The sequence below is a fragment of the Poecilia formosa genome, unplaced genomic scaffold (assembly GCF_000485575.1).
Source record: "Poecilia formosa unplaced genomic scaffold, Poecilia_formosa-5.1.2 Scaffold620, whole genome shotgun sequence".
NCBI classification, from domain to species: domain Eukaryota; kingdom Metazoa; phylum Chordata; class Actinopteri; order Cyprinodontiformes; family Poeciliidae; genus Poecilia; species Poecilia formosa.
This window is the reverse complement of record NW_006800559.1, coordinates 70,142-91,429: the sequence shown is the minus strand read 5'-3', so window position 1 is coordinate 91,429 and position 21,288 is coordinate 70,142. Positions and strand designations below refer to the sequence as shown.

At 40.4% G+C, this 21,288-nt stretch overlaps 1 protein-coding gene and 1 long non-coding RNA gene across 3 annotated transcripts in view; both read left to right on the top strand.

Moving 5' to 3' along the window:
- The window catches only part of prmt1 (protein arginine methyltransferase 1), a 24,167-nt gene extending 3,236 nt beyond the window's left edge, over nt 1–20,931 (top strand). Inside the window, exons 2-10 of one of the 2 annotated variants that reach the window (XM_007541619.2) lie at nt 6,222–6,317; nt 6,410–6,565; nt 6,645–6,708; nt 6,783–6,925; nt 11,519–11,606; nt 17,076–17,191; nt 17,321–17,471; nt 19,054–19,175; nt 19,253–20,931. In XM_007541619.2, the coding sequence (XP_007541681.1) occupies nt 6,222–6,317; nt 6,410–6,565; nt 6,645–6,708; nt 6,783–6,925; nt 11,519–11,606; nt 17,076–17,191; nt 17,321–17,471; nt 19,054–19,175; nt 19,253–19,336 (1,020 nt within the window). In that variant the 3' untranslated portion in view covers nt 19,337–20,931. The remainder of the gene's footprint in view (nt 1–6,221; nt 6,318–6,409; nt 6,566–6,644; nt 6,709–6,782; nt 6,926–11,518; nt 11,607–17,075; nt 17,192–17,320; nt 17,472–19,053; nt 19,176–19,252) is intronic. The other variant, XM_007541620.2, reaches the window with a different exon arrangement.
- Nucleotides 2,177–3,025, top strand: LOC107834431 (uncharacterized). The gene is made up of 2 exons (XR_001660226.1): nt 2,177–2,416; nt 2,647–3,025. It is a non-coding gene; the product is annotated as an uncharacterized LOC107834431 (long non-coding RNA).
- Nucleotides 20,932–21,288: the final 357 nt, after the last annotated feature.

Here is a 21,288-nt window from a genome sequence, read left to right as displayed (position 1 = left end):
GCATTTCCAAACCTTTGGTTGAAATGGCGCATTTAATTAAAGTCTCCAGTGCATACAGAACAGGAAAAAAAAATAAAGAGAATGCAATGTTATGTTAATCCATTTATAGTCTACAGAGGTGCCGGCAGTTTATCTTGAGGAAATAAATACCGCACAGGGTAAAAAAAACCTCACAGAGTTCAATTGATCTGTTTGGATCAGACAGATCCAAATGAGTAATGAACTAGCGCAGACTTCTTTGCAGTTGTGACCAGGAGGAATTTGTGAGACACTGTGCGTTCAGACCCCAGTGGGTGAAGTGCTAGTAATTTAAGTGGAGTCTTTAGTTTCATTTATAATAGGTTATTGGGGCCACAGTGATTTTTGTCACTACAGAGAAAAAGTTAAACGTGTTCATTAGCTTTATTTGTGATGGGATCTGGATTTGGTAAAACTAGGTGAATATTAACTAAACCGCATAAAAATGCGGCTACATAGTCTACGTTGATTATAATTTGATGGATAAAAATGGAACATGACCGACTTTTTTTTTTAATACTGTCAGTCAAGATGACGGAGAACAAAAAAGTCTAGCGCGACCTCTGGTCCAACCACTCTCAAGGAGACTGGTTCTAGAACCAGAGCCAGGCGTTTAGGTGAGGCCGACAATTTCTCGTCAGAACCTCTCAACTTTATACACCAGTTCAGGCTCCTTCCCCACCACAGAGGTGACATTCCACTTCCCAATAGCCAGCTTCTGCAACCGAGGATCGCAAAGGTCCCCGCACTCAGCTACCACTAGGGCTGTAGTGATTACAATAATCTCACGATACGATACACGATATTCTGCTCATGACACGATATTGCGATATTCTGTTCACGATACAATTCAATACACTAGCGATTTTCTGAAATATTTTAGAGGGACAGAGTGATTTTGGTGACATTTTGTGACTAATATAGAGTTGGATTGAATTCATTTAACTGAAAACTGATTAAAAGCACCAACTATACAATACCTGGCTCTGGTTGGACATGGACACAGACTTAAAGTCGACAGCTGGACAAAATGAATCGAAGTGGTGAGAAAACATGTTTCTTTTAATTGAAACAGTACAAACTTTACATGCAATTGTAAAGTAAATAAAATGCACCTAGTACCCTGCTCTGAATAGTTTGATACCGTTTTAACCTTGAAACTTAACATCTGAAGGAATCACTCTAAAGCCGTTTTCGCACTGCAAGGAATGGAACGTAACGGCATGCTTCGGTCCTGTTCCACCCGTACTGCAGCCCTGTTGTGTTTGCATATAACTGAGGACAGCATCGAAGCTGTACCTGACATTATTTTTGAAACTAAACAATGGTTTTGATGTAGTGGCCGAAGCCTTTTCCTCAGAGATGCGGCGGAAAACTTTCTCTTACCTCGTTGACCGATCTAGTTCATTCTGTACTCGTTCATCAGCGAGTAAGCGGAGGAAAAAAATTACCTCATCATGGGATCAGGTAACAGCAGAATATTGAGGGGAATTCATTGCAAATTAAAAATAATAATAGAAATATTAAAAAGAGCACTCTTTGAAAAATACAGTAAGCACAGTTTAGTGAGAGCCAGCTAGAACCGATCAACGGCTGACTCTAAACCAATCAGCTGCTGATTCTAAGCAGCCCCACTTGGCCGGCCCGGTTGGAACCACAGTTCTTGTGGTTCCAAGGAGCCGGGTGGAACCGGGTCGGAAGTTCTAATGCAAACACGGTCGGCCCTACTTTGAACCTGTGCCATTCTGTTCCTTGCAGTGCAAAAACGGCTTAAGTGCTTGGTAAGTAAACAATAATATTGGGGTGCTGTGGTGGCGCAGGGGCAAAGCACAACCCATGTATTGAGGCCTTAGTCCTCATGCTGGTGGTCGCAGGTTCAATTCCCAGCCTGGTGACATTTGCCACATGTCTTCCCCCTCTCTCATAACCCTCTTTACTAGGACTGTATAAATAAATCATTTTGGCGATATATTGATATTTTCCGCCCTCGGAAAGTATCGATTTTTCATCCGCGAGTATCGATCCGTTAAATCATAGGGGTCCATAGCCTGACAGCTCTTTTTAACGTCTAGTTTGTTACAGTAGCAGCAAGACTCCGCCTCCCTCAGTCTAACTTTCAACTCGAGCTTAAAGTGCACATTATAAACTACACCAGTTTTTAAATTGTGTTAATAGGCCAAGTATAACCGGAGTTATGCTAAAATTAGTAAACCATATTTTTCCGAATGTCAGAGAAATGTCAAAAGCGCCGCCATTCCCCGGCTTTTCCGATTATGTGAGAGGGAATGAGCTTCCAAACGTACAAAACGAAACATTAGATTCCTGTGTTTTTGGAAATGTAAAATCTTCAATAAATAACAATGGGCTGTATTTTGTTGCTGAGGAACGAAGTAAAGTTGTTCAAGTAACCGTGAAAGAGAAGCGGAAAGGAGTAGCGGCGCGAACGGAGCAGCTGCAAAAGCAGTGAAATCGCGAAATTAATGCAAATTTTGACTGGTAGCATTCATTTCGTAATTAGTTTTTAGCTTAGCGGTTTCTGTTCTGTATATAAAGGATTACCTGACGAAAGAACATGGATTGATAACATCCGAAGCGGGCACCCAGCATGCAGCGGCGCTGTGTTTTGAGCAGGAAGACGAAGAGGAAAAACCCCCAGCCGGAATCCGCGGCGCAGTGAGGATTTCCATGATAACAATGGCTGATCAATCATTCTTATTAGCAACAGACAAAAAGTATCAGAGACTGAGAGTACTATGAGATGCTGGCAGTCTGAGAGGCAGCTACTCAGAGATCCAAGCAGGGGAATAGCGGCACTGCGTAGCTGCAGGGAGTCGATCACTATGGGGTGAGGCGGAGCCACGACTTTAGCAGTTAGACGAAAGCAGCTTACAGCCACGGCTAACTCCGGGAGACAAGGTAGAAAAGCCTTTTTCCCCATCGTCCAAAAGACTGCATTTGTGGCTGCAGTTTTACTCAAAAATGCAGCCACAGTGTCCAAAAGAAAAAACATAAGTGCAATCATTTGGATATTGAGAGTCTACAGAGGCTGATAATCTCCCCACTCTGCTCCTGGATTACCGTTTAAACTTTTGAGTTTTATGTCAAATCCACATGAATTAAACGACAGAAACTAAATTTTCTCACTGCGTCTTTGATTCATTTTGTCCAGCTGCAGACTGTTAGACTGTCCAATCAGAGTAAGGTATTGTGTAGTTGGTGCTTTTAATCAGTTTTCAGTTAACTAAATTCAAGTCTATGGAACACAAAATGTCACTAAAATCACTCTGTCCTTCTAAAATCTTTCAGAAAATCGTAAAAATGCACTGAATCGTAACAAATTGTATCGCTCAACAAATATCGTATCGTGACCAGAATATCGTATATCGTATTTTATCGTGAAATTATTGTATCACTACACCCCTACTCTTTACTGTCGAACTACTTTCAAATAAAGGCCTCTCGAGCCAACAAAACCTTAAAAAAAAAAAACAGTAATATGACTATTCAAGTAATGAAGAACATTTAACTTCAAATGCACCCATCTTAGCAGAGCACCTTAAGGCCTGTAGATAGACCCTGACTAATAAGTGAACTCTAAACAGAAAGTCTACTCTGCAGACCAAGTGAGCTACATTCTCTTCAGACTTTTGTTTAGAAATAGAATCTGATAGACCTGCTCTGGGAGAAGTGCACTTCTCTGCGCAGTGATGATATCTCCAGCGGTGGAGAAGACTCTCTCTGAGGATACGCTGGTGCCAGGGATACAGAGGTACATTTTAGCAAGGTGTGACAGGAGTCACTATCCTTCTTTTTGAAGCCAAAGTGCGCCCTTAAGCAAGAGGGTGCTGGAACGATATTCGCCGCTATTAAACTGCCCGAGCTTCTTCTGTGTAAATCAAGTATCTACTAGGTGGGTATTTTGGCAGAAATGCTCTACAGCGACACTAGTGGCTGGATGACTTAATCATTCTCCCGGCGAAGCAAGCAGTGAGTGAGCAGGGTGACAGTTGGATGTTACGATACTTGCAAATGAATATCGATTTTTTTTTCTCTAGGAAAGAAAATATCGATCTATATCGCAAGATCGATATTATTACACAGCCCTAGTTACCACCCATCCCACACTGCACCCGACCCCTTTGGGCCCTCTCACAGGGAGAGCCCAAATGAAGGGGAACCCATGTCTCCTCTATGGGCTGTGCCCGGCCTGGCTCCAGAGTGTAAAATAATCAATTTATCAATTTATTATTTATCAATTGATAAAATTGATAAATAATTTTATCAATTATTTTATCAAATAATTGATAAAATGAATATCAATTATTTGCACTTTTGTTTAATCCAAATTAAGTCAGCAGCTCCATCATATTGTTTAACATTTAAATGTAAGATTTTAAGGAGCTGGCAAGTTTACTTTGTATGAGTTCAAGAAACAATATTCATAGTTAGATTTTGTTACCCTAGCTACAGTCTGTGAGTTTGAGCTTTAAGTTTGAGCTCCGTTTGTTCACAAATACAATTTAGTAAACTGCAATTATAACTGAGTGCTTTTTAGGTTGGCCAATTAAACTACTCCCCCTCCCAGACTAAATCCAACACATCTGTTAGAGGTGCTGATGTTTTTAGCAACAAAAGGGGCCCCTAAATCAAATTCTGCTCCAGGCCTCATACAGCCTTGGACCGGCCCTGCATGATGAGTTAAATCTGCTGCACTACGCAGAGATGAGCAACAAATGGGAGATTTAATTCAATGCTGCTAATGTGGCTTTAGTAGCTATTTTATTTCATGTCTGTTGAGTTTTTAATAAGCGTCACAGAAACTATTCTGGTTGGTCGAGTTTATGGGACAAGTTTCTCAGATCTCTGTGCGGCCGTGCACATTAACTCTGTCTGACTAAGTGGACAAAGCATTTGATATGGTTTGATGCATTGTCTAACCGAAAAAATAATACTAAAATTAATACTATAATAATATAAAATCAGCATGATGCGTTACAGACAGCAGAGCGCGAAAGCTCCTCACCAGGCTGAACCTGCATGATCAAGTTAGCACTAGTTCGTTAACTAATACACCGGCCAACCGGGAACACATAGATGAACTTTATCAGCGCAGGCAGAGCCGGGCGCTGTGCAGCGCGTTGAGATGGAAAAGCCACACAAAATTCTTTGTTCCAGAGTTCTTGATCAAGGTAGGACTTTAAACACCACTCTGGTTGGCTCTGGTTGCGCAGCTCTACGTGAACTGCAGGAATAACTTGTAGTCGCGCTTTCAGAGATGTGCTGAGCGAGCGGTGAGAATGATTTATCCATAAACATATCTTTTAGGAATAAATCTGCTCTGCCAGTGAAGCTCTCGGAGCAACAGAGACGCTTGCAGTCCGGCTTCAAAAAATAAATTTTTTATTTAATTTTTTTATTATTATTTTCCTAAAAACATAAACAAGAAAGGCTTAGCCTGTCAGTGGCACTAGTGAAGGATGGCGGGCCACCAGGCCTATAATACACTGGGGGAAACCCTGATAAGTGGGTGACCCTACGAGAGGCATAAAGACCCTAGGCAGCATAGCTCCTGGGATCACTGGGACACTCAAACCCCTCCACCACGATGAGATGCCACCCTGAATGTCCTACATCTTTTTCTCTGATGTTGCTTTTCTGGATGTGTGGGTTTAATAATCTCAGAATTAAACTTTCTCAATAAAACAAAAACTGTCATTATTATATGAGTAGGTTGCATTTGTAAAGCCAGACCTTTTCAATTCAGATCATCCTCAACAATTTTGCATTTTACAGACCTTACCAACATTTTTACAATTTCAAAGATAAATTAAAAACAAATTAACAGTATATACTTTGATAAATTCACCCATTCCATCAATTCAATGTTCTTTTGTTATCTATTCTAGATTCTTTAAGGCTCTTCTTAAAAATTAAATGATCAGCAATTAATGTAATTTATGGTCCAGTAAGAAATTGATTTTTCCACAAAAGACATAGAAACCACCCACAACCAAAACCATAAGTGAAACTGATTATGAAGCCTCTGTAAACATATTAAGCTTTTAAAAATATTAATCATCAGAATGTAGAATGAGCTCATTTTAATTTATTATGGGTTTCTTTGATTAATTCCTTATTGTGACAGACCTTGGTTTGATCCATTCTACCATCTTCAGCCAGTAACTGTGTTTCCCTTTGTTGAGGTTTCTCAGGGGGAGAGTTCTGTCAAACCTGCAGCAGAGGACATGACGTCAAAGGACTACTACTTTGACTCTTACGCCCACTTTGGAATTCATGAGGTAATTTTTCAGTTTTTATTTACCCAACAACAACAATCTCCATTGATCTATGGTTTTCGCCTTCCAAGCTGTAACTGCTCCCGTCTCTGCAGGAGATGCTGAAAGACGAGGTTCGCACTTTGACTTACCGCAACTCCATGTTCCACAACAAGCACTTGTTCAAGGACAAGGTGGTTCTGGATGTCGGCAGTGGAACAGGCATCCTCTGCATGTTTGCAGCCAAAGCTGGAGCCAAGAAAGTTATAGGGGTATGTATTCAGTTCCTCTTCAGCTGCTCCACTTGTCTGGCTCTCCAGGTTAACTGTGTGCTTGGAATTTTTTTTCCAGATAGAGTGCAGTAGCATTTCAGACTATGCTGTGAAAATTGTGAAGGCCAACAATCTTGATGATGGTGAGTCCATGGAAATCAGCTGGACTCTGAGTCAGGAGGAGTCAGGGGTTAAATCTGTGCTCTTTTCCCTGCAGTTGTGACCATCATTAAGGGGAAGGTGGAGGAAGTGGAGCTGCCTGTGGAAGGAGTTGATATCATCATTTCGGAGTGGATGGGATACTGCCTCTTTTACGAGTCCATGCTCAATACAGTCATTTATGCCAGAGACAAATGGCTGGTATGTTTTAGGGGGGATGTTGCTAGTTGAAGGTTTTATCTAAGGATACGCCGATCCAGTTTTTTCATTTCCGGTACCGATACAGATATGAAATTTAGTATTGGCCGATACCAATCCAATTCAGAATATCAGGGCTGAATTGACATAAAACCTTTCTTTTTTAAGCAGAGACATAAACATACTGAATTATAAATTTATTTTGTAACCTGTAGCAGAAGGAGCCCCTATTGGGGCTGTTCCTCCTACAATGAGAGAAAATTGGACGATGGGGCAGAGGAGAGCCCTGAGGATGGACGTCATCCTGTTTGTGTCATGTTCTCTAAGTTTTTGTTGTTTCTGTGTTTGAACTATCAGCATAGACAAACTGGTATGACTAATGGTAACATTAGAGCAGCTTCATGGAATGCTAATGGTCTCGACAACCTTGTTAAGAGGAGCAGAGTAATGTCCAAGATAAAAAGGGAGAAAATCCAGCTTATACTCTTTCAATTATTCTTTAACTCAGTGGTCCCCAACCTTTTAATCTCCCTGGACTGGGTGCTTTTTTTTTTTTTTTTTTTTTTTTTTCACCCCCGAATTTCCCCTTATGACAATCTTAGAACGTCGCTCGTAATAATCGTAACCGGTCAACCTGCCGTGTGTGGTATGCTAAGACTGATCGCGTCCAGTCAGTAGAACATTGGGACCGCTCCAATCTAAAATCGGGCATATTCTCGCAGCATGTAGGGGTTTCCCTGACTGGGAGCGAGAATGCAGCCTGTTGGTAGCTAATCAGAAAGTGCGGTGACGTAGCTCATGGAGAGAAAGGCTGCATCAAAATAAACAATCCTTCCTGATAGCATGGCTAGCTGATTAATGCTGGTTCTGATGGGTTGTTTCTGACTGAGCGGAGTAATTCTGCAGAACACATGAGGAAGCAGAGGAGATCAATTATTCTTTTCAGAGATTACCTGTCTTGTGTTAGGACAGCAAAAGTTTTAATACATATCTAAAATCTTTTTATTTTATTTTTTTTTAAGTTACATATTGCAGCTTTAAGCAGACATTCAGTGTGAGAGTTCACTGTGGGTGGAGCAGAAGCGAAGCTCCATCTGTAAAATATTATGACCAGTAGCGCGTAGCGGCGGCTTAACGAGAATAGAACCAGCATCTTACACCGTTAGCTCGAAGACTTAAATTATTTTTCAGGTTATTTGTTTAGCTGTCTGACCGTGATGCTAATCTGGGTGAGTGTTGGTAGTTGTGTGCAGCTTCACTGGCCAGATGTCCATTTTTCCTGCATTGAGCCTCGATGTAGACAAACTCTGTCAAGTGCTTGTTTTTTAAATGTCACATTAGATTCGTTGTGTTGACGCATTTTGACGTGCTTCACCCTCGAGGTAAATTTCCACTGCAACACGCAAACTTCCCTGTTCACTCTGAGTGTTATAGTTCCACACCACATTGCTTAGGATTTACTGCTGCGCGCTTGCGCAGTGTGAAAGAAAGAGGAGACAGCTGCACACGCAGGCTGTGAATGAGATACATGTGATCAGCAACAAGAGATCATGATCGGCGATCACTGATCATACACTTTTCATGGAAATCGGCCGATTAAGATTGGTGTCCGATCGATTTTCACACCTCTACTACCGTGTTTCCCCAAAAGTAAGACAGTGTCTTACTTTCTTTTTATCCCCAAAAGCCCCACTATGTCTTACTTTCGGGGTATGTCTTATATTGGAAAAAAATTGTCGAATTTTTTGTTTTAACCATAAAATTAACATTTATTAACAACCTCAACAGTATTGTATTCACCGCAAAACAGTTTTATAAAAGGCAGACGCGGCGACGTATGGAGAGGGGGACAGTGCGGACGTGGGCAGGAGGCGGCGCGCAGCTAGATGAGAGGTGTTTCCCCGACTTATATTAGCCGACCCCCTTGAAACCCCCGATACATCTTACAATCGGGGGTGTCTTACTATCGGGGAAACACGGTAGCTATATGCATTGCAGGTAGATTGTAGTTGTGATACATCATTTTGTACTAAAGCCTACTCACACAGCAAGATTTGCTCCTGTTACGTGGCTGGACACACGAACCGATCGAATCTGTTGTACTTTTATTGTCTTGTGTGTGGTCACAAAAGTTTTTAAAATCAGCCGTCAGTCCTAAAATCGTGCCGTGTGAACCAGACTTAAGATTCACAAGTTCTGTTCGTCTTGTTTCGACCACTGCCCCAAACACTCTGACTCTGGTCGCTATATAACGCATCCCTTCAAAATAAGACACAGATGCGCCACAAAAACGAACATTTCACTTTCATGAAAATTTTAACTCACAATAACAACAAATTAATGGGAGCCCTGAGTTTGTTTCTCTGCAACGAGACGGTCCTATCTGGGAAACGATGACACCCTAAGTGTCACGTAGACAGAGGATGCTGGGTCTGTAATGGCGAGGCAGTTTCAAGCTTGATTGCCTCATTAGCAAGCCGGTGCATATTATGCAGAGCGGGTATGTGGGAGTCACTTACTGGTCTGGGATAAATGGATTCTCCTGTCTCTGGTCTTTTTACCCTTTTCCAAAGAAACTTTCCAATGACATCTGTTTCTTACTCATTGTGGGCTCAATGTTGGTGCGCAAGACGTAACCGAGAAAATCCGGATAAAGGGTTTTCAAAATAAAAGATCCTCCAGACTCAAATAATACGTAAAACGACAATATTTATTTCTTGTGTGGCCCGGTACCAACTGGTCGGACGACTGCTTTAACTCATTTATCCCCAGCAGTGCATTCATGTTGGGCCTTTTATTAGTCGGGTTGGATCGTGCGGGATACGATGTTAAGGTTGATGTTAACCCTCTATATCCTCAATGCAACTAAATAAAATGGATTTAGATCCACAATTATCAGACCTTTTGGGGGCGAAAAACACTACACTAAACACTAATTTTTGTAGTACATGGCTACTACAGGGAATCTGTTGTAATTTTAAAGAGCAATCATTTTATTTCTATTCTTAGGTTTTAACATAAAGAAAAACTGAAAACATTTTCAAAAAGGTGATGGCCACATTTTCCTATATTTTGCACATAGTTTCCAATATAATAAGAAAATAGATCTTAAAAAGACTGGTACTTTTAAGCCATTCTGTTGTGAAAATCAAATGTAATTACTCCATAAAAAAAGAAATATAAATAGCTAAAATATGGATTTATTTATTTTCTAGTTGCAAAACATGTTTCTTTATTATTTTTAGTCAGTTTTTAAGAGCCATTGTGGAAGGTCCAAAGAGCCTGTTGTGGCTCCTGAGCTGCAGGTTGCATGTTGCTGTGATTCACTTTGTCTGGTATTTTTGTACATATGTTTTGGAAGTTCTGTGATCATGTCAAAGCAGCAACCTGTATTAAAAAGTGTTTTATTTCTATTTGAAAGCTGCCCGCTTCCATGGAACGACAACAGAAAATCGCTCTTATAAACATGTAATTACTAAAATCACGATACCCTCACTTTGTATCCCTCTGAAAAATGAACCCTTAAATGGAGGGATTTCTTTATTTAAATATAAAGAAATCCCTCCACGATAGAGAGCGTTCATTTTATAGCATTAACACCTGAGCTGTAAGTGGTCCGGTATGAAACGGGGGTGATAGAACAACGGAACCACAGCACTTTTAAATTTCAATAATCAGAATACTGAAATTGTTTCAGTTGTTTTAAAAGGTTTATGTCAGTCTGACTTTTCCCCAACGATACGTTTCCTGAACGCTGCGCACCATAGGCGGTTAAAAAACAAAAAAACGACGCGCACATTGCGCAAAACTGAAACAGGAGAAGAGGGACATAAAACGGAGCAACGAACTAAATGTGAATTATGTTGCAGAGCTCAGTCGTTTTGCAAATAGTTCAAAGTTTAAACTGGCATGTTGAACATCTTTTATCTGATCATTTTGTGGAATATTTAACAACTAGAAAATGGCAAAGAACAAGAATATTTTTTCCCCTCTGATTGGCTGCTGTTAGGCCTACAGATTTTAACTTGAATGTTCATTGCATTTTTTGTAGACAGCAGTGAAAATAATTTCTATTCCCATGGCTTTTTTGTTCTCTGGGAAATTATTTTTGATGATAAATACAGAAACAAGCATAAAAATCAAAACATCTACAATAGTGACAGTAACTTTAATAATAAAATAATAGTCAGTGCAAAGTAGCCTGCAAATTCTTTGGTGGGGGGCGGTGAGGGACCTGGATAAGGGCTAGGGGGGCTCTGGCCCAAAAAAGGTTGAGAAACACTGGTTTAGTCTGGATTAATTAATTTGGACAAAAACTCAGGCACATTTTACAGATTTTCTAACTAAATTAGTTGAAGAGCAGTTAATCAGGAGATGGATCCGTGTAATCATTTCAGGCTTTTATAGTAAATTCTTTTTGGTGTAGAAGGTAGTTTTCCTTTGGTGGACTATGCAACCGACTGGCATGAATGGATAACTGCACTTGGCCCAAATCCGGATAGTTTCTGATGATAATGTGTTAAATGCATCATTTAGAATAATGATCTCAATGTATGTGTGTTTTTATATTTTTTTTCTACTGTACCTTTCCAACAGAAACCAGATGGACTGATTTTTCCAGACAGAGCCACACTGTATGTCACTGCTATTGAAGACAGGCAGTACAAGGACTACAAGATCCACTGTGAGTAACTGCTTCCAGCTTTGTCTCCTCATACGGTTTCTAGGCTCGTCACAATAACAAATTCTGGTTGGCAATAAATTGTCCCAGAAATTATTGTGATACAATAATATTGTCACTTAGAAGCCATTGTTAACTAATAGCATAAAAATTGTCTAACACTGCAAATAGACCCTCTCAGAGGTCAATAAACTAATTTCAAAAGAACATTTAACACTGGAACTGGAAGACCTTTTAAATATAAAAAATTGGTTTGCATTAGGCATTGCTCACTTTCAGATTCTCCGGCTGATGGCAGGGGGGTGGAGGGGTCTGTCCCCCACAAAATGCCACCCTGTGGTTGGACATGTCGCCCATATCAGAAATGCCGCCTCACCTCAGTGATTGTATCAATAGGATGCTCCCCAATAAAGTAAATCAACATTGGTGCATTTTAGGTGCATATATGTCGGTTGTATTGTGTAGTTGCTACTGTTTAACAACATAGCTGCTTCAGATGTTCACCACGGTCATTCAGTTTGAATCCAAAGCGCTCCTCCTCACCGAGCGTTATGCTTCGCTGTGGTTGGAGACCAGGAGCCTGTCAGGTAACTGACAGGCGATAGTGGTCACACGGTGATGGGAGGCAGCGCTACTATGAGGGGCCGTTTAGGACAAAATTTACGTTTTGTCTCTCACACACTACCAAAAACTCTCGCATACTCCAAAAAAATAGCCGCGCACACTCAAAAAATACTAAAATGTCACACACACACAAACGTTAACTTTCTCGCTCACATACACTACTAACAGCTCGCACACACACACAGACGTTTATCTCTCACATACACAAGACTAAAGTTGTACTAAGACTCGTTTTTTGAATGTGTGAGAGTTGTCAAGGAAGAGGCGGGGCATAATTTTTGGATCAAACTGCGCATGCGTAGATCCTAAACTATAAGTTTCGATTGTTGACTCACTGTATGTTCTATTACTTAGTATATTTGTGCTTTTAAATATATATAAATATATTGAAACTATCTTTCAATAGCTACCTTATATTAAACTATGTTAAGGACAAATGTCAAACATAGTGCAAATATTTTGAAAACAAAGTAAAAGATCTTGCAGGTATATTAATCTCCTTCCTCCTTCATCAGAAATGAAAAATTATAAATGCACACTATGTGTTGGGAACCTGTGTTTGTTGACTGACTTTTATTTGTCAGGCTTACGAGACAAAAGCTGAAAAAAGATCGATTTTCTTCGCTTTCAAAATAACACAAAACAGCGAAAAAAGACCTCCACACCAGACCTCGTTTATTTATGTATGTATTTTTATTTTGATAGCTGCCGATTAAACTGAAAGTTACACATTGACATGATCATATGAGTAGTTTTTACCGAGAAATCGATCAGAAGCGCCGTGAAAATGGTCAGATTCACCGGATCCGCGTCTCTGGCTGCAATGCGCGCTCCCGTCACAGGGGGAACAGATTTTCTCACAAGACCTCTTAATAATTCCTGTAATGCTGCCACCCAGTGGACAGATTGTACTACAGCAATTTTGCTATTTTTTATCAATCAATCAGATTCATTTATTTCTATAGCACTTTTAATCTACAAGAAAGTTAAACGTTCTATATATATTTAAAAGCACAAATATACTAAGTAATAGAACATACAGTGAGTCAACAATGGAAACTTATAGTTTAGGATCTACGCATGCGCAGTTTGATCCAAAAATTATGCCCCGCCTCTTCCGTGACAACTCTCACACATTCAAAAAAAGTCTCGCTCTCACACATTCAAAAAACGAGTCTTAGTACTGTGTGTGTGTGTTCAACTTTAGTCTTGTGTATGTGAGAGATAAACGTCTGTGTGTGTGTGCGAGCTGATAGTGTATGTGAGCGAGAAAGTTGACGTTTGTGTGTGTGAGACATTTTAGTATTTTTTGAGTGTGCGTGGCTATTTTTTTGGAGAGTTTTTGGTAGTGTGTGAGAGACAAAATGTAAATTTTGTCCTAAACGGCCCCTCATACGCTACTCCATCTCCATTCATTTTTATGGAGCTTGTGCGGTGAGGCGACAGTCGCTTGTACTCATCCTGACAAGTGAACAGCATAATTTGTTCATGTGAAATTTTGAGCTCATACACGCAGACGTGCACATGCCGGCTAGTGATGCCACACAAGATTGTTGAAAATTGTTCATTTGTCGTTTTCGCTGTTGGCCTGAGTGGAGGAAAACTGAGGCTTTTAACTCCCTGTGTGGTTAGCTGTTACCAAGGAAACAAGAGGGGAAGGAGTAACTCGATGCACTGGAGTGAAGCTTTTTGTCATCCACTCTCTTTGATAGAAAGAGACACATGATGAAAACAAACAAGCAATATTATTGCCCTAATTTTATTATGGACCTCGTTTCAATTTATTGTGGGATTAATTGATTTATTGTTTATTGCGACAGGCCCAACGGTCTCCTCTGTCGTTGGTGTCTGCATGTAGTCTGGGAAACAGCAGAAACAATCCAACCTTCAACATTCATCCTAACTCAGCCATGCATGGGGACAGTAAACATGTACAAGAAGTTATGCTTTTTAGATCAGGAGGTTCTAAACTTTTTGTCACATGGGCCAAAATCGTTGAGTCAAAAGTACTTGCAGGCCAAGAAAATAAAAAAGAAACCCTAAAATCAAATGATGTGGTGCTTTTTTGTAGTAATGGGATGTTATTCATTGTAGATCCAAAGATTTTAAAATGATTTTGCACATTTGCTGTAAAAAAAGAATGCATCTAGTTTTCAAAGGGGGTTTTTTGGCTTTCATTTCCAATCCCATGAGACAGGCTTACTAGCTAATCAAAATTAAGGTGGAGGTGGGCCTTGGGTTTTGGCAAAACTTTAATTCAGATCCACCAGTCTCTCAGAGACCTTTCAGCGATATGAAGCCAGGGGAAAACACTAAAGACGTAAAGACACAGGGAACAAGCAGCACTGGGCTGTGATGGACAAGTTGGGTAGTAAACCAATGGGAGCTGAGCTGGCACATGTTTTTGCACACTGTGCGCAGGAAGGCTGCAGCATGGATCTTGCGGGGAAAATGTTTTGTCACTGTACAAATCTGACCCCAGTCTCAAAGCAGCTGTCTGACCCATTTAGTTTGCCTCACGGGGACAACAGCCTCGGCAGACATCTAATCCTCCATGATGATCAGTGTGACTGATTTAAATATTCACTTTTGCTCTTCCATTGCTGCGCTAGAGCTGCCATTTTACGGGGGTTTCCCCCCAGTGGGATGCCTAGCTTTACTTGTCCTCCCTGCCCCTTGTTTGCCAGGGTTAGTGTTGTTTGTTTCTGTACTGTAGATATTGGCCGTTTTTTTTATACACCAGTAACAGTGATATCAAAGATGAGTTAACAGTTGATGGATGGAACTGGGCGCGAGGCCTGGAGCGTGCACTAAAAACACCTCTGCGCGTTGGCCGCTTCGTGCCCAGTCTGCACCTCTGAAGTGTTGAACCACGGCACAGACATCACACATGTTTGAGAGCTGTTATTGCAGCAGTTTCACCTGTACCTCTGTGAAAGCTAATTTTCTGAGAATCCTGCACTGTGAGCACAATAATACACAATTGTTACGTCCACCAAGGGCACAACATATTTGAGGACACGAGACAACAGTTGAGAGTTCAACAATTATTTTTATTCATAAATTCTCTTCACTTTGTTTCTCTTAATTCGGGTTCTTCTGATTTTCTGTGAAGAAAATAGCATTCAAACCCTCAAATCCCGTGTCCCAAAGAAAAATAAAGAAAACAAAACCCCGAAAGTAGTAACAGAAAGTTGGACCTGGTGAGCCGATCAAACATAACAAAACGGTACAGCAGGGGGCCAACCCTATACAGGGCCGTCGAAGCCCCTACTCGTACCGGACTAAAACAAAAATAACCTAATGCAAAAGAAAGATCGAAAACAGGACAACCGGTCCCACCAGGCCAAAATCACAACGAAAAAACAAACAAACAAACAAAGGTTAACAAAGATACCGCATGGCTGGCTGGAACCCTCAGCTGCGGCCCACAGCAGCTGGTGGTGGTGGAGCGAGCGGGAGCGAGCGGAAGCAAGCGGAGAGGCGGAGCCCAGGCGGGAATGGAGGGGAGGCTCCCTACATGCCGAAAGCCAGCCTATTTATAGGCGGACCAACAGCACCACAAATTAACGTAATTAAATATCCAAAAAGAAATTATCCAAACTCCAAAATATATTTACAAAATGTCATTTAATCAAGGTCTATAAGAAAACAACAAAAAAGAAATGGACAAAAATCATAATGTGCCCGAAGCACATAACACAATTAATCAAACGTGAAGCTACCAGGAACACGTTATCTTCCAGTGCTGTAATATTCCAGAACTGCAACCTACCTGGAGTAACCAGATGTACACCTCCTGTCCCCCTCTTGGGCATGGAAAAAAAGCCCTGATTCATTATTTCTATTCATTTATAAATTATTAATTTTTTTTTTTTTCATACTGTACAACAGAATTTCCTCTTGCACAGAAGTTAGCTATCAACAATGCTACCTGGATTTGACTTGGAATGATTCCTTTCTTAATTTACCATTATTTGATATGGACAACATTGTGAGATTTATTTGACTTTAGACTGCTGAGAGCCTTACAGTCAGGATTTCAGTTATCCTGCTGCGTTGTTGTGCAAGTTTGATTTTTGTCGTCAAAATTCAAGTGACTTATGTTTCCGTTTCAGCCAGTAGTATTTCTCAAACAATTAAAAAAACAATCTGTGTGATCGGTATCAGTGATCGACAGGATAAAACCTGATTAGAAAATCCCTAGCTTAAAGTAATCTCATTACTAATTTGAGTACTTGTTACTTCCGACTGGAAGTAATGTAAGAAACACAGACCATGTATCAGTACCCTTCCTCTTCTTAATATTGAACTGATTTGTGTTGTTCTGTCTCTTGAACTCCCAACAAAAACACATAGTTTGTGGTTATATACTATGTAAAAGTCTTGGGGTTTGTACATACTTTTGGAAGATGCCTTATATAAACCTGACTCAGTTCTTTGTGTAACCTGGAGGTGCAAAAAAAAAAAAAAAAGAAAATAGTGTGGAAAACTTTCAATATTTTGTCTCTTATTTCAGAAAGTGGAACTATAAATATTCTATAGATTCGTCTCAAAGTGAAACATTTTGAAACGGATTAGGGTGTGACACCATGAGTTTGAACTCTTTACTATACTCTTGTGTTCCAAGCGAGCTGCTGGTTTTTCTATCATCACTGATCTGAAGGGTCAAAGGTCACGACATGCTGCTCTTTTCATACATCTTCAGCTCTTTCTTAGAGGACAGATGTTGTTCTTTTACTTCCTGCTCTATTGGTCACTTTTTTTTGTTTCCTTGTAAGTTTGGGGAGTCGTGTCAGGGTTGAAACATCTTTGCTGGATATGACCTGTGACCTGCTTCCTCCTCAGGGTGGGAGAATGTGTATGGCTTTGACATGTCCTGCATCAAGGAGGTGGCAATAAAGGAACCCCTGGTGGACGTGGTGGACCCCAAACAGCTGGTCACCAATTCCTGTCTCATCAGGGTGAGTGGACACGGACACGTCCGTAGTCAGACAAATTAAGTGGTCAGAGGACGTGTCAGGTAATATTTGCTGTGTGTGTGTGTGTGTGTGTGTGTGTGTGTGTGTGTGTGTGTGTGTGTGTGTGTTTAGGAGGTGGACATCTACACAGTGAAGGCGGAGGACCTGACCTTCACTTCACCGTTCTGCCTGCAAGTGAAGAGGAACGACTACATCCATGCTCTGGTCACCTACTTCAACATAGAGTTCACTCGCTGCCACAAGAGGATCGGCTTCTCCACCAGTCAGTGGGCTTTTTCCTTACTTGAATTGGGACCCAATCACACTGATTTCCTACAAGCAGCAGCAGCAAGCTCTGGTTCAGACCGGGCATCTCAGTGTCAGAAAGGACCATCAGCGCTAAATAAATCAACTTTTCTCATGTTGGTTTAAAATAATATTGCAGTGGTATTCTGTTGTACGGAGCGTCCTAGAGGACATGGGGGACTTTTTTTCTTTTGTGTTACCTTGCAAAAGTATATAATTCTCTCACAATAACTATTGAGTTCCTTTGCAATAAATTAGTAAATACACCCTAGTCTGTTTTGTATAAATGGACTGAACTTTTACAATCATTTTGACCACTCAAAGTGCTTAACACTGGAGTCACATTCAGCCATTTGCACTCACATATTTATATATGCAGATCAGTAAGCAATGCCTAGAACAGAGGTTCCCAAACTGTGGGGTGCGCCCCCTAGAGGGGGCGCAGTGTCATTGCAGGGGGGGCGGATGACAAAAAAACAAAACATGAACACTGTATGCGCTGGGTTTTTACCTTAGAATGGCCAACTCTCTGTTATTCCTATGTCAATTTGATACAGTAGAGGCTTCCACACTTCCCATATTTGTGTCCTCTGTCACTTTTATTAGCAGTTAAAACTGTTTAATCCGTTGTTAACATGTTGTAACCTGTTTTTCCGAGCCGCCTTTAAACGCAACATGAGCGCTACGACGCTCGCGCTGGGTTTCCACCTGTGAAGGAGACCTGCTGCTGCTGGGCGGAGCTACGTAGGTTTGTGTTAGAATCACGGCAGCAAACCAGCAAAACGCAAAGAACTTTCACAGTTTTTCCCTCCAAACTAACCGACTGAGTTGAGTAAAGCTGTTGGATGCAGGTAATGTTAGCTAAAAGATGACTGGCTAATATCAATACAGAACCTTAAGCTTAACAAGTACCTTGTAGGCTACCGATGTTGGTGTCTATTTTCAGCCCCCTCACATGCGTCGTTTCAACCAGACAGCCATTTGTAATCCATAGGGGGGGTGCAGAAGAAAAAGTTTGGGAACCACTGGCCTAGAGGCATATCAACGTATGGCAGGAGGAAGCTGGAGTTGAACCTAAAATCTTCTGATCACAAGATGACTATTCTACCCACAGAGCCACAATAACAAATGTTAGTTTAAAGTAGCAAATACCTTTAAAGAACCTCAGTAAAGAAATACACATTTATAAGGTTCCATGCTGTATCAAATTTCTTCAACTTATATTTAAACAAAAATTTGTTTGTGCATAAATTCTGTAACTTAAATTATTAGCATTAAGTTAGCTTAGCTCCCTGGTGTGAATAACTCTTTAATTAAAAAAAAATCAGAGTTATTCACACTATAATTTTACTAATTGGAATAATCGATTCTTGAGCATTTTGAATTGATTCAGAATTCCCAGGAATTGTGATTCTCTGCATCATCTTAATTTTTCCCCCTGCACCTATAGCTGACACCAGGCTTTAGGCACCTACACATGGAGCATTCATGATTAGGGGAAAAATTATTTTTGAGTTTCCAGTAGGTAACATTCAAGTGGTTTATCTTTGTGCTTCCAGGCCCAGAGTCTCCTTACACCCACTGGAAGCAGACAGTTTTTTACCTGGACGACTACCTGACCGTAAAGACTGGAGAAGAAATCTTCGGCACTTTAAGCATGAAGCCAAACGTCAAGAACAATGTAAGTGAACGAAGCAGGATCTGCTCCACCACCTTCCATTTAGTCCTCCCAATTCTGACCTGTGTTCTCTCTTGCAGAGGGACCTGGACTTTGCCGTCGATGTAGATTTCAGGGGTCAGCTGTGTGAGATGTCAAAGACTTTGGAGTACAAGATGCGTTAAGGAGCTCTTTCCCCCGTCTTTGTGTTAGTCTTTATTAGCAGTCACAGTATACAGGTTCATTGGGAGGGTGTTCTCTAGTAAAAGCTCCCGTGCAGCAACCTTTTAAAGACATGTTTTTGTTTTTTTTCCATAGTATTATACAACATTTCCAAATCTTTACATTTCAAGAAAATTGATGTGGTGATTCCTTGTGCAGTAGTCACTCTCAGCCTGGTACCTGGCCTCAGCATCCTACTGGGTTCTGCTTCCAGGTCTTGTAGTATGCACATGCAAGATTTGCATCCATACAAACAGCCCAATTGTTAATGACGCGTTCCTCAGCAGCCTACAGACCTGTTACAGCGAGACGTTGCCGTCCAAAAGCAAATGGGTGGAAATCAAGGCCAAAATAAAGTTTTTCTTTCTCTCTTTTTGTATTGTTTTTGGCTGCTGCTCTTTTTAACAAATAAAGTGAATAAACAGCTGGTTTTCTTCCCTCACTCTGTGTTCATGACGTTCTAAAAGATTCCCAACCTTTCATGGTAGAGACTTTTCCTAGTCTGTGCAGATTTCTAATTTCCTCTGACATCTGCCCTGCCAGTCCAGATATGGACCAATTTTAATTTAGTTTTCTAATGACTGAGACAAAAGAGAGGGAAAATGTGCTGCAGATTCTTTCGTGGATGTTGTTTTTGAATGTAACAGATTGAGGGTATAAAGAGGTTTATATGGTGGCGTATTCGGGTCGTCGGTGGAGTAAATTTCCACCAAAAACGCCAGAAATTTAGACTGATCTCAGAAACTCTAGAAAAAACCAAGAACATTTCTGAGCTCCAAAATTCAAATTTTTGACAAAAACCACTTTAGATTCTCAGAAATGTCCTAAAATAAACTTTGTTTCAAAAGTTGTAAATTTTCCATTTTTGAAATTCAGAGGTCAAATCGAATATTTTCAAACTGCTGAAATGTCTCCTCTGTGCCATCACGGTCATATGTATCCAACAGTCTGTTGCCTAAAGCCATCAATGGTCATTGTTGGATGCATTTCTAGTCTAGAAGTGCATCATTTATACTCGTCGGCAAACAAAATCACATGGGACTTCCAAAACGTACTTTAATTTTATGTACAAAATATATTGGCTTTATTATCTAAAGATTATTTATGCAAAGCAGCCCATCAGTGATGTTAAGAGCCTGTTATTGGTTGAGGAATCTACCAGTTATGTTGTAGGTTTTCAGTATTGCTATGGGACAATGATGCATGTTGGAGAATTTCAGTCACACCCTGCTTCTCCAGGGTCCGAACTTTGTTTCATGACTGGAAGCTTTTAATAAACTTCCTGTAATATCTACTGTCATTCCCTAATACTGGAACAGAAACACTTTAGTGAGAAAAGTAAAGGATGACTGAGTGGACCATCATGATCAGAAACAGGCTGCCTGTTCAATTGAAAACATAACAGCTGACGGTTCGATTCATTTTATAGGAGTTGATTATGTTTGTCACCATTTCAGAACTTGGCAGCACGAGTTCTGTAATCGCCGACATCATCCTCTAAAACTTTGGTCTGTTAGGTTTGGTGTAACTTCATTTCAATAAACCTCATTTGCAAAACTAACTGTGTGTTCATGTTTCTATGGGGTGCCATTTGTAAAGTTACACAGTAAAACATTTACAGCAATATTTTGGCTTCCAAACTAAATATTTAATTCACACTAAATATTGAGTTCACAAACTAGTTAGGAAACTAAATATTTAGTTCTCAAATGTTCAAGTCTGAGCAAAAATACTTAGTTTTACTATTTAGTTCCAAAATAAATACTTAGTCTAAGTATTTAGTTCCAATGTATACATTTAATTTCCAAATTAAATATTTATTTTTCCAAACCCTAATAAATCCTAATATTTATTTTCTAAGTATTACTTAAATATTTAGGTCCAGGCATGTTTGCTCCTCTCAGTAGCTGTTCCC